Source organism: Ammodytes marinus, assembly GCF_949987685.1.
Source record: "Ammodytes marinus genome assembly, chromosome: 13".
NCBI classification, from domain to species: domain Eukaryota; kingdom Metazoa; phylum Chordata; class Actinopteri; order Uranoscopiformes; family Ammodytidae; genus Ammodytes; species Ammodytes marinus.
Genome location: NC_137217.1, coordinates 27,528,587 through 27,543,067, shown reverse-complemented (window position 1 = coordinate 27,543,067; position 14,481 = coordinate 27,528,587). Strand labels below are relative to the sequence as shown.

General features: G+C 40.6%; 2 protein-coding genes across 5 annotated transcripts; one reads left to right on the top strand and one right to left on the bottom strand.

Annotated features, from left to right (window-relative positions):
- Positions 1–1,130: 1,130 nt before the first annotated feature.
- On the bottom strand, positions 1,131–6,523 carry gpsm3 (G protein signaling modulator 3). Of its 4 annotated transcripts, XM_080039962.1 has the most exons (7): positions 6,295–6,400; positions 5,536–5,924; positions 5,397–5,444; positions 4,388–4,924; positions 3,552–3,720; positions 2,585–2,826; positions 1,131–2,394 (listed from the first exon to the last, which is right to left on the bottom strand). In XM_080039962.1, exons 4-7 carry the CDS (start codon positions 4,904–4,906, stop codon positions 2,254–2,256), a joined length of 1,071 nt encoding a protein of 356 aa, XP_079896088.1. In that variant the 5' UTR covers positions 4,907–4,924; positions 5,397–5,444; positions 5,536–5,924; positions 6,295–6,400; the 3' UTR covers positions 1,131–2,253. The 4 variants fall into 4 exon arrangements, with proteins under 4 accessions (XP_079896088.1, XP_079896090.1, XP_079896089.1 ...); XM_080039964.1 differs by lacking the exons at positions 5,536–5,924; positions 6,295–6,400 and adding an exon at positions 6,431–6,523; XM_080039963.1 differs by lacking the exon at positions 5,536–5,924 and having other exon boundaries at positions 6,295–6,366.
- On the top strand, positions 6,471–12,506 carry pbx2 (pre-B-cell leukemia homeobox 2). The gene is made up of 8 exons (XM_080039960.1): positions 6,471–6,773; positions 7,389–7,462; positions 8,274–8,518; positions 9,232–9,422; positions 9,837–9,972; positions 10,090–10,231; positions 10,756–10,847; positions 11,374–12,506. Exons 1-8 carry the CDS (start codon positions 6,529–6,531, stop codon positions 11,437–11,439), a joined length of 1,191 nt encoding a protein of 396 aa, XP_079896086.1. The 5' UTR covers positions 6,471–6,528; the 3' UTR covers positions 11,440–12,506.
- The last annotated feature ends 1,975 nt before the right edge of the window (positions 12,507–14,481 follow it).

Genomic DNA, 14,481 nt, shown 5'->3' with positions numbered 1-14,481 from the left:
GCTTTAAATAATGTTAATTTGTCTTTATGTAATATGACGATTGGAGCAGTGGCAGAGAGGAGCAGTTCATGTGACGGATATAAATAACTTTGACCTTAAAGTACACTTTTTGATGAGTTAATTCATCTCTGCTTAAGATTTGAATAGGCTCATTAAAAATATATAGGCCTATACATTACATTAAAGTCAATGTTTTTGTTCTTTTAATTGACTTACAATTATTTTTCTCCTTTTAATTGTGTATTCCAACCAGCAGTGTTGATCAAAGCCTAGCTATCATGTATAATGTAATCGTGCTCTGTTTGAGGAACTGACTCAGCGTTAATGTCACCTCTGACCTTGCTAGTGCAGACCGACCAGGACTTCCTCATGAAGTTGTGATGTCCGAGCTGAGTTGACACAACATGGAGGTCACAGGTTTTCACAGAGGCCTCATTCTAGCTGGTGACACAGTGTGGCCTTGGCTTTTTACATGTAGCATTTTTGCAAGTGATAAGGCCTTTAAACAAGAGGTTAGATCATGGGATTAATTCAGTAACCATGTTGTAAGCACAAAATACTGTAAAGCATTGCTACATACACCAATTTGACATAAGTTAATGCTGTGTTTATGAGTCTTCATTCCACACAGTGAATGTGTAAACGTCCTTTTTGCATTTGGGGGCTGATTAATAAACCTGACCTTTAATAAAACGCTTAAATATAAATCAAAATTCAGGAACTTTAAGATAACTCCTATTTTCCCCTCAATCCATTATGCGAACAAATTAAACCTTTATCTTCGTTTCCCCATTTGTTTGCTAAATGGGATCATAGACTTTATATAAAAGATAACGGGACAAGATAACATTGTCTCTTTCTATGTGAATGTTTTGATTTATGTGGGACATGATATGTAAAAGGATCAGACACTATCACAACGGTGTGGGAATGTGAACTTGGAAGGGAAGTATTAATTATGATGAAGGTAAGAGAACAAGTTTTATACATCCTTGTTAATGTCACTGGTGAAATGCTTGCTGTTTTTCATGTACAAACTTACAGAACCTGGGCTATGAAGAAGAAATCCTTATTAGAGCGTGTGTGAAATACATTTTTCTCTTGACTACATCCTGTACTAATTAAATGAACGCACATGACTCAGATGATACACATCTTGTTTTTTTTTGCGGAGGAGAGTTATCCATATACAGTCAAACAATGTGTGGCCTTGGAGCAATTGTCACCTCACTGCCATCCCTGGTGCGTTTAATGTTCACTGTACAAATAAGGAGAAACAATATGAGTAGACTGCCTCCTCCACATTGGGAACAGGAGAGCACACAAAGTAATTCAATCTCGCATGGCAAACACTCTATAGAAGGTAAGAAAAAGAAAGCATATCTACTAGTCCTATTTACTAGGAAACAGCAACATACCTAACTAGCAGTAAACTTTACAACCTCATCAAGAACGTCCCTCCAGCCATATTTAAAAACTCTTTTTGCCATAACATATTAGTTTTTGCTAGGGCTGCACGATATCAGGATAACTGGCGATATGCTATAACATGGTTCATATTGCGATGACGATATCACTTGCGATAAATAAATACTTAAATATACAGCGTTAATGTCTTTCTGGTTTGAGTTAATGCCAACATAGACCCCAGACAGTATTAGTAGTCTATGCAGATACTGAAAAAAATTAAATGCATTATTTCTATTCCAACAAGATGGTTTTAATGCTTTTCATTCATTGATCACTTAAGCAGAACACCTTCATGCCCTCCCTTTACAATATTTTCTGGTAAGGCTAAATCTGATTGACCAAATATATTGACGTGGAGAGTGTATATGCATGGCACATGGAATATATTTTTTTGCATTTCAAGCAGTGCGTGTGATATGTAAACCTTGAATGTTGATGTCACGATAACACGATAAAGATACATTTCGATATTTTGTGCAGCCCTAGTAAGAAAGAATATCCATTTACTAGAAAAGAGCTAAATACTAGCAGTAAACTTCACAATCTCATCAGGAACGTCCCTTCGAGCCACCTTAAAAGCTCTTATGCTAAAACATAACTCTAACCGTTGTTAGTACAATCCCAACAATTTCAGCACTGCTCAACACTATCAAGGGGATGATAATTATGTAAAAAAAAAGCATCATCGGATACAACAAAGTAAAACCCTGTTTTGGGCAAGAAATAAGGCTAAAAAGGCGACAATACTGGATGGTTCCCACAGTTTTTGTTTTGTTTTCCATCTCAGGTTTGCAGTAAGCCCGGTAGTGCAGTCCTCTGGTCGTCCATGCGTCCCCCCTGGACACTCAGCAGCAGGGAGAAGAAGTCCTCATCATCCATGGGACCAGGAGCTCTGCTGCGCTGGTCCTCCAGTCTGCCCTGGGCCTGTGGGAGGAAGGGGATTGGGGAAAGGAATTCCTGAAAATGGGTACGAAGTGGAAACAATTCTGCACTGGAGATGATTTGTGCTGTAACTGTGAATTTAGGAGAATTTTGACATTTTTCCAAGAAACTACACTAACAACGCTTTATGTCTGGATAAAAGCATCACAACTTAATCATCGAGATCGCTTACTTGGGTTGTGAAGATCAGGTTATACAGATCCTCTTTGGGCACAGGAACTGGCGCCGGTATGGGAACAGGCTTTCTCACAAAAGAGAGTTGCTTCATGCTGCCTCTCAAACTTCTGCCTTTTGATTTCGCTGGTTGAGCCCGTTCGAGCTTTGCCCTCTGGTCGTTGAGCCGGCGAGCCTGACTGGTGGCCACAAACTCAAAGAACTCCTCTTTCTGTAGGGACGTCATGGAGGAAAAGACGACTGCGCAGAAATGAGAGAAAATAACTTTGACCGTCAGATGGCAAGAGGCTTTAAAAGTTGTAGAGTATCTGTGTATTTTAGTAGTGAAAGTTCTATATTGCAACGCTCCCTTGCTAAACCCTCCCGTTCTGAAAATGTACAGAAGCTACGGTGGCCTTCAATGTCAAGAAGCTAGATACTAAACATGGCATCATAATGCAAGTCTTCCCACAACATAAATGGATGCGGTTAGGATGTATTTAGGTATTTATTCTATAGCACTTATTCTTTGTCTTCCAACAGGTGCATTTCTGGTGAAACCTATAAAAACATGGTGGCACTGGCACACCATGCTCCTATGTAGATAAAAAAGGCTCATATAAGGTTAAAAAAGAAACAACTTTTTTCCTTAAGCCATTATTCACTACCATAGATAGTATATAAGTTCACTACTCAAAACATACTTATGATGATGTAATCCATTTCAACCACGTCTGTTCTGAATAAAGCCAATTCCCTTTACACACTGCACCTTTAAGTGGCCAGTCAGAGGTCAAAGAAAGCAGTGGAAATCATGTAAGCTGCACAAGTTTCAAAACATTCTCAAGTCCCAGAAAACAAGTAGTTTCATGTTGTTTCAGCTTGATCAATGATGAGTCAGAATCATTGCGTGGAAACAAATGACCGTGAATAGTGTTCACTGTACAACAGAATTTGGCTTGTATGAAATGGCTCCTACGTCCTACCTCTGTTGGATGGCTTGGTGGTGTTGGGCTCCGAGTGGCACCTCCGCCTCCTGACCCCACTGCTCTCTAGTGTGAAGGAGCAGCGCTGGTCGTTGAGCCGCCGACCCTCCTGGAAGGTGCACAGCAGATCATACAGCGCCTCCGGAAAGTCAGGGGTTAACCGGTGAGCCTGAGAACATGAAGAAAGAAAATAAGAAGACTGAGGGCTGGAGGAGTGGGAAAGGTTTCTATGTGAGTGGCACACACTGTTTGTTGGCACAACAGAGCAATTCACTCGACTCCTACGTACTCCCACATGCTCTCTCATAACACAAAGTGATACCTGCTGCTTTTTCCACCACAACATTGTTTTCCTCTCGTAGAGAACATGGTGGCTGTTTGGTCAAGTTCAGAACATGAAAAACAAAGTATCTAACAAAACGATTTTAGGGTTTGGGGACCATTCATCAACCATCCCAAAGATCAATACAATTTTGTTTTCTGTAGTGATATAATCTTGAACTCTTTACTTATATACTGTACTAATGCAACACCTGACGTAACAGCATTTAGTTTGCACCAATAATATTATGTCTAGCTATGACTATAGATTCAAGATGTTTATTTGTCATACCAACTATACCACCAATGACTATGCGTGTTGCCTTAATTATTATAATTTTTTTTTTCTGCTGGCACAGGTCTTGAATATAAAACTAGAAAACTGAAAATAAAACTATAAGAACATTAAAAGATGAACACTTTGATCACTGCATGTGTCCAGCTAACTGCCCTACTTCAGAGGTAATCTCAGGTCATAGGAAAAAGCCAGAGTAAAGTAACAACAGTGCACACACCTTTTTTTGATCCTTTTCTTCCAGTTGTTGCTCAGAGGCATTTAAACTTGTTTTGTCCACTTGAGGGTCATTTTCCTTAACATTTTCGTCCTCTGTGTCACTTGGTTTTGCAGGTTTTTCAGTAATCCTCATGACATCATGTACCAGCCCTTCGCGCCGACTATCACCCTTGTTTTGTCCATCAGTCATGTTTCCAGTTGCTACAGATTTATTCCCTCCACACACAATTATCTCTCCTGTCTCGCCGTCCCCTGCGTCGGTTTGCGTTTGTTGTTTTTCCATGCTCTGCTCTTTCAAACACGTTTCACTCGCTACATCTTCTTCATTCTTGCTCTGTCCTGCGTGTTCCTCTTCCTTTTTCGGAGGCGATTCTTCGCTGCAGCTTTGCGCGTTGACAACTGAACTGTTTGCCGCCTCTGTCTCAATAACACCCCCCGTTTTGTCTTCCTCTTCTGTGATGACGAGACGTTCCAGCAGCTCCTCTTCATTCATTTCAACTGTGATCTTGTGGCAGTCCATTAATTTTGATAGCAAACCCTGAAAGTAAGACAACACAGAAAGAGCGGTTAACTCAAAGATATTAGGTCAAAGTTATGAAGAGCCTTTTTAGTAAATGCTTGCTTCTGTAAATAAACACTTAGGAAACACTACTACAGGTATCAACCGTAAAGTGACTTGAAATAGACATGTAGGTTGCTACAGAGCAGCCTTATCTTTCCCTTGCTGAGAAATGTATGTGAAACCAGTTTGGCAGGTTCAAGCATGTTGGCTACGGATTGTTTAGGCTGAAAAACCAACTGCAAGTTATATATTTCTGTCAGCTGTTTGTTTGAACACAAAGGTGTGTGAGAACATAATGGCAGATGATACCTTCTAGTTGCTGATTGAGTAGTTTTTTTGTATGTTTTGCCAAAGAAATCCTTGTTGAGAAATGTTTTGTTTTGCCCCAAAGAGTTACCTTGTCTAAGCTACCAAACAGTCAATGAAAAATCAGTCATTTCATTCTTACCTTTGATTTCTGAATGTTGTCTCTTCAAATCGTCACCTCTTGAAGTCCCTGAAGAATGTGCACAACATATTTGTCTCGTCACTTGTCTTGTCAATATTTATATGAAGAAAAAAAAACTGCTATAAAGAGTTTCACATACCGACGTGACAAGCTCTCGCCCCCTCTGTGTTTGCCTTGCTACCTTCTCTCTCTCTCTCTCTCTCTCTCTCTCTCTCTCTCTCTCTCATCGCCTCTCTTCCTGTTCCTCTTACCACAGCCCACCCCTATTTATTGGGCCCACATCTGATAAATTGTGCTATTGTGAAATATGACTGTCAAAAAGCAGAAGATATCTTTGGTAAAGTCCCAAGCAAATGTTTTCATAATTGAAGATAAACATTAAAATCTGTGAAAGCGGCTGAAATCAGCATGCAGCTGCTGCTTCTTTGTAAAGGGCTCATTCTTTTGACAGACTCCAAAACTGCAACATGTTGAAACAGGCACACAGGTCTTCTGACACTGCTGTGGTTTTGGCACACATCCTGTTGACTAAAACGAGAAGTGGAGTCAGACAAGTGAGAGAAACTGTCTAAGTGAGATTACAGTGTTAAAACCAGAGAAAATGAAAAAGCCACTTCTTTATTCTGTAAGTCTCTGTTGATGCTTGTAACTAGTCTTAGCGCTGTATGATGACAAAAAGAGCTCACAGTCTCTCTCTTTAAAAAAAGTTAGGTCATATTTGTTTTACATACAATACAATATACTTATTTCCTAGGGGAAATGTTGTCTTGGACTCAAAAGATGCACACAGCACACATAAATGGTCTTACAGTTAGAAAAACAAACATGAACAAACAATACAGTAGCCTACGAATCACGAATGAGAATGACACTGACAAACACGCACACATAGGCTTACCACTTCTGCTTCCTGAAAATGCATGGAGAACAGATGTTGTGCTGTTGTTGTGGTAACATTTAACCCAGTCGTGCTACTGCCCTACTCCCCACATGAAAGCACAGCGTGCTGTGTAGTGTGTATACATGGCATGTACCTTTTCCTGTCAATCGCTAGGGGACCCTGCGTTGTACGATGCTGTGCGCCTGTGAGCACAGTTGGGCAGCAGTCGTCGCCACTGTGCGTCGCTGAAAAATGTTGCAGCAGCAGCAGCCTCTGACGGGCAATGGGCCCTCCAACGGCCGGGGACTGGGCATGAGCGGCCACCCCGGGATGCACGCGCTCAACTCGGTTCACCAACCTTCCCAGCATCGGTCCGACGGGGGGGACTCGGGCCTCGAGGGCTCAGAAAACGGACACGAAAACCGCAGAGATATTGGCGATATACTGCAGCAAATAATGACCATCACCGACCAAAGTTTGGACGAGGCGCAAGCAAAGTTAGTGATAACTTCAAATTATTTTATTAGCTGTATAAACGCTGCAGCGGCTTTGTTATTTCTAAAGATTTCATCGCTTGGCAAAGTTTCCTGAAGTTCAATCTATTGTTTATATTATGTTTCCAGTAGCTAAGTCATAAGCAAGCTAAGGAAAAGTTGCTTTTGTAATAACCTATCCAGACACACTTTAAGTCATGCTAGCCCATGTTTATGGTTTACTTACTGTCATTTGGCAAACATTTTTTTTATTTAGCAGCGGTGGTCTCAAACCCAACGTTAGCCATTGTTAGCTTGCTATGCTAACTAGCCAAGGCTACAATAGGTAGCTAGCAGGGACCGCCACTGTAAACGTTAAAAACAGCATTTTCAAGCAAACGCTTTAGCGTAAAAATATTTCAAATAAATGAAAACTTACATGAACTGACTGTCCATCGTGTACAACACTGCTTACCCGTAAATAATTGCATGCTTAGCACCTAGCTTACCAGACGCTAACATTGGCTAAAATAGCCAAAAGGTAAATATAGCTAGTCGGTCACTTGATTTGTGTTTTTGTTTGTTTTGGTCAATTTGCATATCGTCACTCTTACCAAAACTTTCTTGTCTTTTATACAGGAAACACGCACTCAACTGTCACCGCATGAAACCTGCATTATTCAGCGTCCTGTGCGAGATAAAGGAGAAAACTGGTAACGTTTTATTTACTGTCATTTACGAGCGTTTTGATGTTGTCGGTGTAAGCAAACATGTATTTAATTTGAAACCCGTATTGCTGCGAATGGGCTCTTTGTTTATTGCAGCGTTATTAGACTGTGATGACATCGTGTCATCAGAAGCCAATAATGAAAACAAACAAACACACACACACACACGTTCTAGGTCTTTTGTGGACTTTACATTGGCTACCACTACTACAGTTACTACCTAGAGACTAATCATAACCAGTACTTGCCTAAACCTAACAATAACCCATATCAAATCACTGATCCCATGTTGCTGGTTGGTTTGGTAACTGACTGTGCTGTACAAGAATGAAGTGGCTGAATAAGAGGGTGTTGAGTGATGCAGCTTTATTCATTTGACATTTGATTTTTGTTGTGAAAAGTCAGCCATTCTTCAGAGGTATACATTTATTAATAGGTTCCCTCAAAGATTCTGTTAAATGCCACATTTGCTTTCTGTCCAATGAAATCGCCCTGCACTCATCCCTGAAATAAATATTGAGCCTGGGGATTATGAACTGTAAACAGTATGTGAGAGCGATGCACATACTAGGCGATGGAACAAGGATTATTGACTTCCAAATATAGCGCCTCAGTGCTTCTATTGCTTGATACTGGGAATTTGCACTAAAACAGGACAAAAATTCACCACCAAAATAATTCTGATATTGCATATTAACCGATATCTAAAAACCCATATATCGGAATGGCGTCAGAACTGTAGAATATCGGATTAGTGCATCTCTACTGTGGAGAGTGACGTGTGTCTTATTGCCAGGCCTGTCGATGAGGAACGCCCAGGAGGACGAGTCTCAGGACCCTCAGCTGGTGCGTTTGGACAACATGTTGCTGGCGGAGGGAGTAGCGGGGCCCGAGAAGGGCGGAGGGGCTGCCGCTGCTGTGTCTGCAGCCACCAGCTCGGGGGGGATGTCGCCCGACAGCTCTCTGGAGCACTCCGACTACAAAACCAAGTTGAGCCAGATCCGCGGTATCTACCACACTGAGCTGGAGAAGTATGAGCAGGTACCATGTCGCAACAGGAGACGAGCGCTCACATTGCCCTTACACGCTTGCCTGTACTAAAGCTGCTCGGCATGTTAGGTCTAGAGTTCACTCGCATAATACTTTTTTGCCTGGGAAAATATTTCTGTCCTCATGTTGCTAATCAAAACGCATCAGTATACAGTAAGCCCCATATCTCCATGAGAAAAGAGGCATTTTAGCATTGTTAGAACAGCACATATAATTCACTAAAGCCCTACTGTGTGCTGATATTCAAAACACCATTCATATCCGTAGTGAGATCTACTATTGCAATGATACTCATCAGCAACATACACTTAATCCTCTCTGCAACATTAATTAAAATCTTTGTATTGTTTAAGTGGCCTGTTCAACTTGCCGTACAAAGCAACCATTTTACTGTAAAGCTGTATAGAGCTAAGCTGCTGTACGTAGCATTTAAATGCTACATTTACCAACGGGGACACACCAGTTATGTTTATACATGATTATACATGCTTGCTGACAAAAACATACTAACGTGCCAATTTTCTGAATCTGTCATTGTAGGATGTAATTTTCTTTTCTACAATATATATTTTATTTTAGACTGCAGTGTTGTAAAATTCAGAATGGGCTCTGATGAACATGTAACATCAAATAAAGAACCTAGCTTCATTGCTTTGTAAGTTTCTGTCCCTCACTGTCCGTCGTCTTGTGCCTCCTCTACCCAGGCTTGCACTGAGTTCACCACCCACGTTATGAACCTGCTGAGGGAGCAGTCACGTACACGGCCCGTCACCCCGCGGGAGATTGAGCGCATGGTGGGCATCATCCACCGCAAGTTCAGCTCCATCCAGACCCAGCTGAAGCAAAGCACCTGTGAGGCAGTCATGATACTGAGGTCCCGCTTCCTCGACGCCAGGTAGGCTGTTTCCTGTTGCTGCTTTTCATTAACGAATGTCTGATTCGAAATCTATCTTTTGATTTTCAAGCACTCACCCCTGTAGGCTTGCTACTTTGACTGAAAACAGTTTCAAAACTTAAAGGTTTACAAGTCTCCTCAGGTGACAAATGAGGCTATTTTATCGCTGCCCAATGTTGTTGAATTTGTTCGGAAATCATTTTCAGGCTTTTGAAATTATTTTCCCCTTTTCATGCATTTCTAGGTTGAATGTATAATAACTAAGAAAAATATTTTACTCGCAAAGAGCAAGATGCCATTTAAACCTGTATGTTTAAGTGTATAAAGAGGATTGGCCATTAATAGTAACTTTGACAAAAAGGATTTTAACATCATAGAAAAATGGAAGATAATCACCTGTTTGTGTCTCACCAGGCGAAAAAGGCGCAACTTCAGCAAACAGGCCACGGAGGTCCTGAATGAGTATTTCTACTCCCACCTGTCCAACCCTTACCCCAGTGAAGAAGCCAAAGAGGATCTCGCCAAATCGTGTGGAATCACGGTCTCTCAGGTAAACCACTAACCGCAGATACAATAAGCATTGGAAAGATTGGGGGTTTTGGTGTTCTGTGCACGATACAGTCTTGTTTATAATTCATCAATAACACAATACATATTTTTCTGCCAGGTCTGCAACTGGTTTGGCAACAAGAGAATCCGCTACAAGAAAAACATTGGCAAGTTCCAAGAGGAGGCCAACCTATATGCCATGAAGACAGCCTTGGGGACCAAACAGGGCGACGATTCTCCGCACACTCCCAACTCCACAGGTGCCACAAGACAATGACAGCTACAACATGCAACCATTCACTTTGAGCTAGTGAAATGCTGTCACGCCCTTTTTCTGCCTCAATGTGTGCCCTGAGGGCGATGGTTGACTTTGCCAGGCATTTATGAAGAACACATAGTAAACAAAGGCAATTTGTAGTCACAACAGCAGTGTACATTTTGGTGTGCGCATGTGTTCAAACCGGTCAGCTGCACATTTATCTTTGGTTCGCTTTTCGCCAGCCTTGATGCTTCTAACCTCACCTTTCCTGCTGGTGCCTTTTTCTCATGTTTTTGCATGTTGTATGCATTTGCTCCATTTTGAAAGACATCCTGACTCACATTTCAAATCATTATTACCGTAGGCAGACTATATTGTGGTTACTGTACGTACACAATATTCAATTCCATAATGTAGTGTTCCACTATAAGCTGCTACAACACACATTTTAAAAGGACTGTCTATATGAAAAAAATAAGATTTATTACGAATGACTGACATTATCCTTGTTTTGGCTTTCTTCAGGGTCTGGTTCCTTCTCTTTGCCCGGGTCAGCTGACCTGTTCCTCGGTGTTCCACCTGTGAATGGCGACACTGCTTACCAAATGGGCGTTCAGGTACTTAATATTATGACGTAGTTGTATTTAAATGATAAGCCTGGTGATATTGTATATTCAGATCTCATGAATGATTCAAACATTGAACAACATTGAATTGATCCAAACCAAATTGTTATATCTTATTTATATCCGTCATAGTGATCCATTTCTGTCAGTTGTTAATCCAAGAAGAAACCCAAATCAAATGTGTCACCTCCAAGCTCTCAGGTTTTACATGCCAATGTTTTTTCAAGAAACACCTGAACGCAGCCACAAAGAAGAACTGCTGCCGACTGCATCACCTTGAAATTTGCCATAACATCTCAAAATAGTTTATTTCTTCAATGTATTTCGCACTTGCTGTGTGAATACCCCAGATAGTATGAAAAAATCCCAAACATTTTAAAATGTGTAGTATACACCTTGGTTGGTTAAGAGGCAATGAAAAGCTGGTTTAACATGAAATCATGACAACAAAAATAGTACAAAGCAGACATAAGTTTGGTGTTAACCCTCTGACCTAACCTTCTTCTGAATGTGTCAGGCCAACGGGAACTGGAAGGGTCAAAACTCGCCCTCGCCCCACGAGGACTCGGAAATCTCTGACTGACGGCCCTGCCCCGCAGCACAGAACGACAGCTACGGAAAGTTTGATGACGGAATAAGACAGAAAGAATGATTTCTCACTTCCCACTTGGCTGCAGTTGTTTTTGTACGTTGTTTGTTTGTTTGTTTGTTTGTTTGTTTGGTTTGATTATTTTAAATGTATGTCGTCGTTCTTTTACTACCGCTGGTCATTATTACGTTTGTATGATTAGCCGAGTGCACGGATGGTAGAGTGAATATGTGTGTGTGCGTGTGTGTGTGTGTGATGTGTGCATGCAGGTGTGGTTTTTATTATCGGGGTTGTAGGGTTTATTTTCCACTACTTTTAACATGTTACTGAGGTGTGTGTGTGTGTGTGTTTGTGGATGGGAACGAGGGAGGGATGGGGCGGGCTGCATTATCATTGTTTTTAGCACACTATATCATTATAATTATTATTAATATAATTGCTGTTCTATTATTAGTGCTACACCTATTTTCATTTTAACAGCTCAGAAAGAGAGAATGCATTTAGTGAATGAGAGGGCAATAGAGAAAAATCCAAAGATACTGTGTGTTTGTTTCTCTGTATTGTTTTGTTTATTTGTTTGTTTCTTTTTCTACTGGGCTCCCGTGTGTCCCTGTAAAGTGAATGAGGCGTGTCTGAGTCCACATTAACGGTTTGAATGAGTATATCAACAGTGCTGTCTTTTTTCTGTACAGTGAAACACCTGTATTCTCTCTACCTCTTTTACAATAAAGACTCTCTGTATTCACAACCAGATGGCGATCGGGGCAGATTAATGTTGAGTGTTAATGTTCAGCCAAATGCATGGAGGTGAGTGGAGTTTGATTTATGGTGTTCTGGAAAATTCACTTTTAGAAATCAGTTATAACGGCACAGTTACTCTGGATAATCCACAGATCTCAATGTTAAAAGTGCAATGTCCCAATGCATGCTATTGTGTGTCCACTATTGGTGTATTGGTGCAAGGTTGAATGAACAGAAAATGTGTTGGGTAATTTGCACCACTTAAGCATAATATCATCCTAGGCTGGCATTGCTTAATTGTCTTTCACCAACTTTTTGTTGTCTTCAAAATCTACTTATAGCATTAATTAAAACATAGTTTATATTGTGCTGCATATTCCTTAATACAATAACCTGAGTATAATTGACAAGGACAAGTGATCAAGGTAAAACAAAATTGTCAGTGTGAGTTGAGCTAAAAGGAAAATTTGCATTTGGTTGCCTAAAATGATGACAAAACATGTTAAATTCATACGTACACATCCATCACAGTATACCACATGGCAGTTCAGTACAATTCAATCTTGACAGGTAAAGTAAAGAGGTTTACACCATTAACTTCAGTCCTGGCAAGAGATGTTGCTGTTTTCCATGTTATTATCAACAAAAACATAATCCCATTCATGTCCATTGTGCTCAGATGGAGTCAAACATCTTCCAACCTTGGAAAATAAAACTATCTGCATGGCTAAATACCACTTGAGGTAAACAAGTTAGTGTTCTGTGTTGCTTTAATTTGGTTGAACTGATCTTTTAACAAAAGACACAAAGCCCAATGAATCAACCTCTCTGGCAAAGCTTTAATACATAATGGAACATCTTTTTTGGTTCCTAACAAAGTTAATGACAGCAGAAATAATGGATTCTAATTTTTTCACATGAGGATAAAAATGTATGTGATTGTGTCCTCTCCCTTAACATTAGACCACTGACCCTATAACTGTTTAAGCATACCTCCCTTCTCACTCCAGAATATCGTTTTCTAGTCCTCTGAAGTCCTCATTTATGTAGATGTCACCCAACATACTAGCTGTCACAAACATGTTTCAATCTCAGGTTTTGACTTCCAACAAGAAATGTTTCTGCTTCACTTTGAGCTCCATTGGATGCAAATGATATTGAAACTAATGTTTGAAGGACAACAGTTATTATGACTATTTAACTTGTTTAATCAACCACATGTGCATGACACTAAGGCCCCTTCGAAAAAAACAAATAATGAATTGGTGTCTTTGCAACCACTTTTACTTCCTAATCAGGAGAACAGCAGGCAATTTGGTTAATTAAGTTATATCCAGGAAAATAAAAAAGGATGGGTGTACTGATGATTCCCTTAAATTAACCAATAGGCTAAGGTGTTCTGGTGTGGCGTGTGGAGTTAAATTGTATGCATGTGCTCCAGCTATAATTCAATCAAGGCTGTTAATTAATCAAAGGCTTTTAAGAGCCCTCGGGCCTTTGTGAACCACTTGTTGCAAACAAAAGGCTGTCGCGTGCTCGTCGCTACTACCATTTGGCCTTCCCACGGCCTGGCAGCATCAAAGTGTTTCAAACAAATGTCGAACAACTGGTGCCAAATGCGGCGCCCTTGCACGAGACAGCTGCCCAAATGGGCACGCGTGGTCTATTGTGCCGTGGAGGTGTGAATGCAAAATGTTGACCATTGCTTATTACACCTTCACCCCGCGGACAGGCTTAACAAATGCAAAGGCGTCGAGAGGGAATGGCAAGGTGTCCGCACACCGCATACGTGTGCGCACATGGCTGACAGAAGGTGGCGAGGCGAGCCATAACTAAATAAAGACAAACTGAGCGCAAAAAATAAACACATGTTGGCACATTCATAAACCAGCGGAACAGATGGATAGAAGTGCCAACTCAGTCAGTGACCTGCCCCTCAAATGGTACACAAATGGTCAGCTAGTGACTTTGCTGCAACCAATGTATTTTCAATATTCCGATATAGTAGGATTTTGATCAAGTAAACTAGGCTACTAATCATATTGGTATATTTTAGGGGATAAACACAAATAAGTGCAAAAAAGACTTCACTTGGAAATATCCCGAAATTCACATTTTATACATTTATATATTTGCACAACAATTTCCCTCGGAATAAATGAAGTAGCCTACTTACTTCATATATTGAGTTGTTATATCAATCAATGGCATTTTGGGAAAACAATAACGCAAGGTTACCAATTACCAGCTTTTCCATCTCGAGCACCACTGATATCATCCCAGTGAAATCAAATC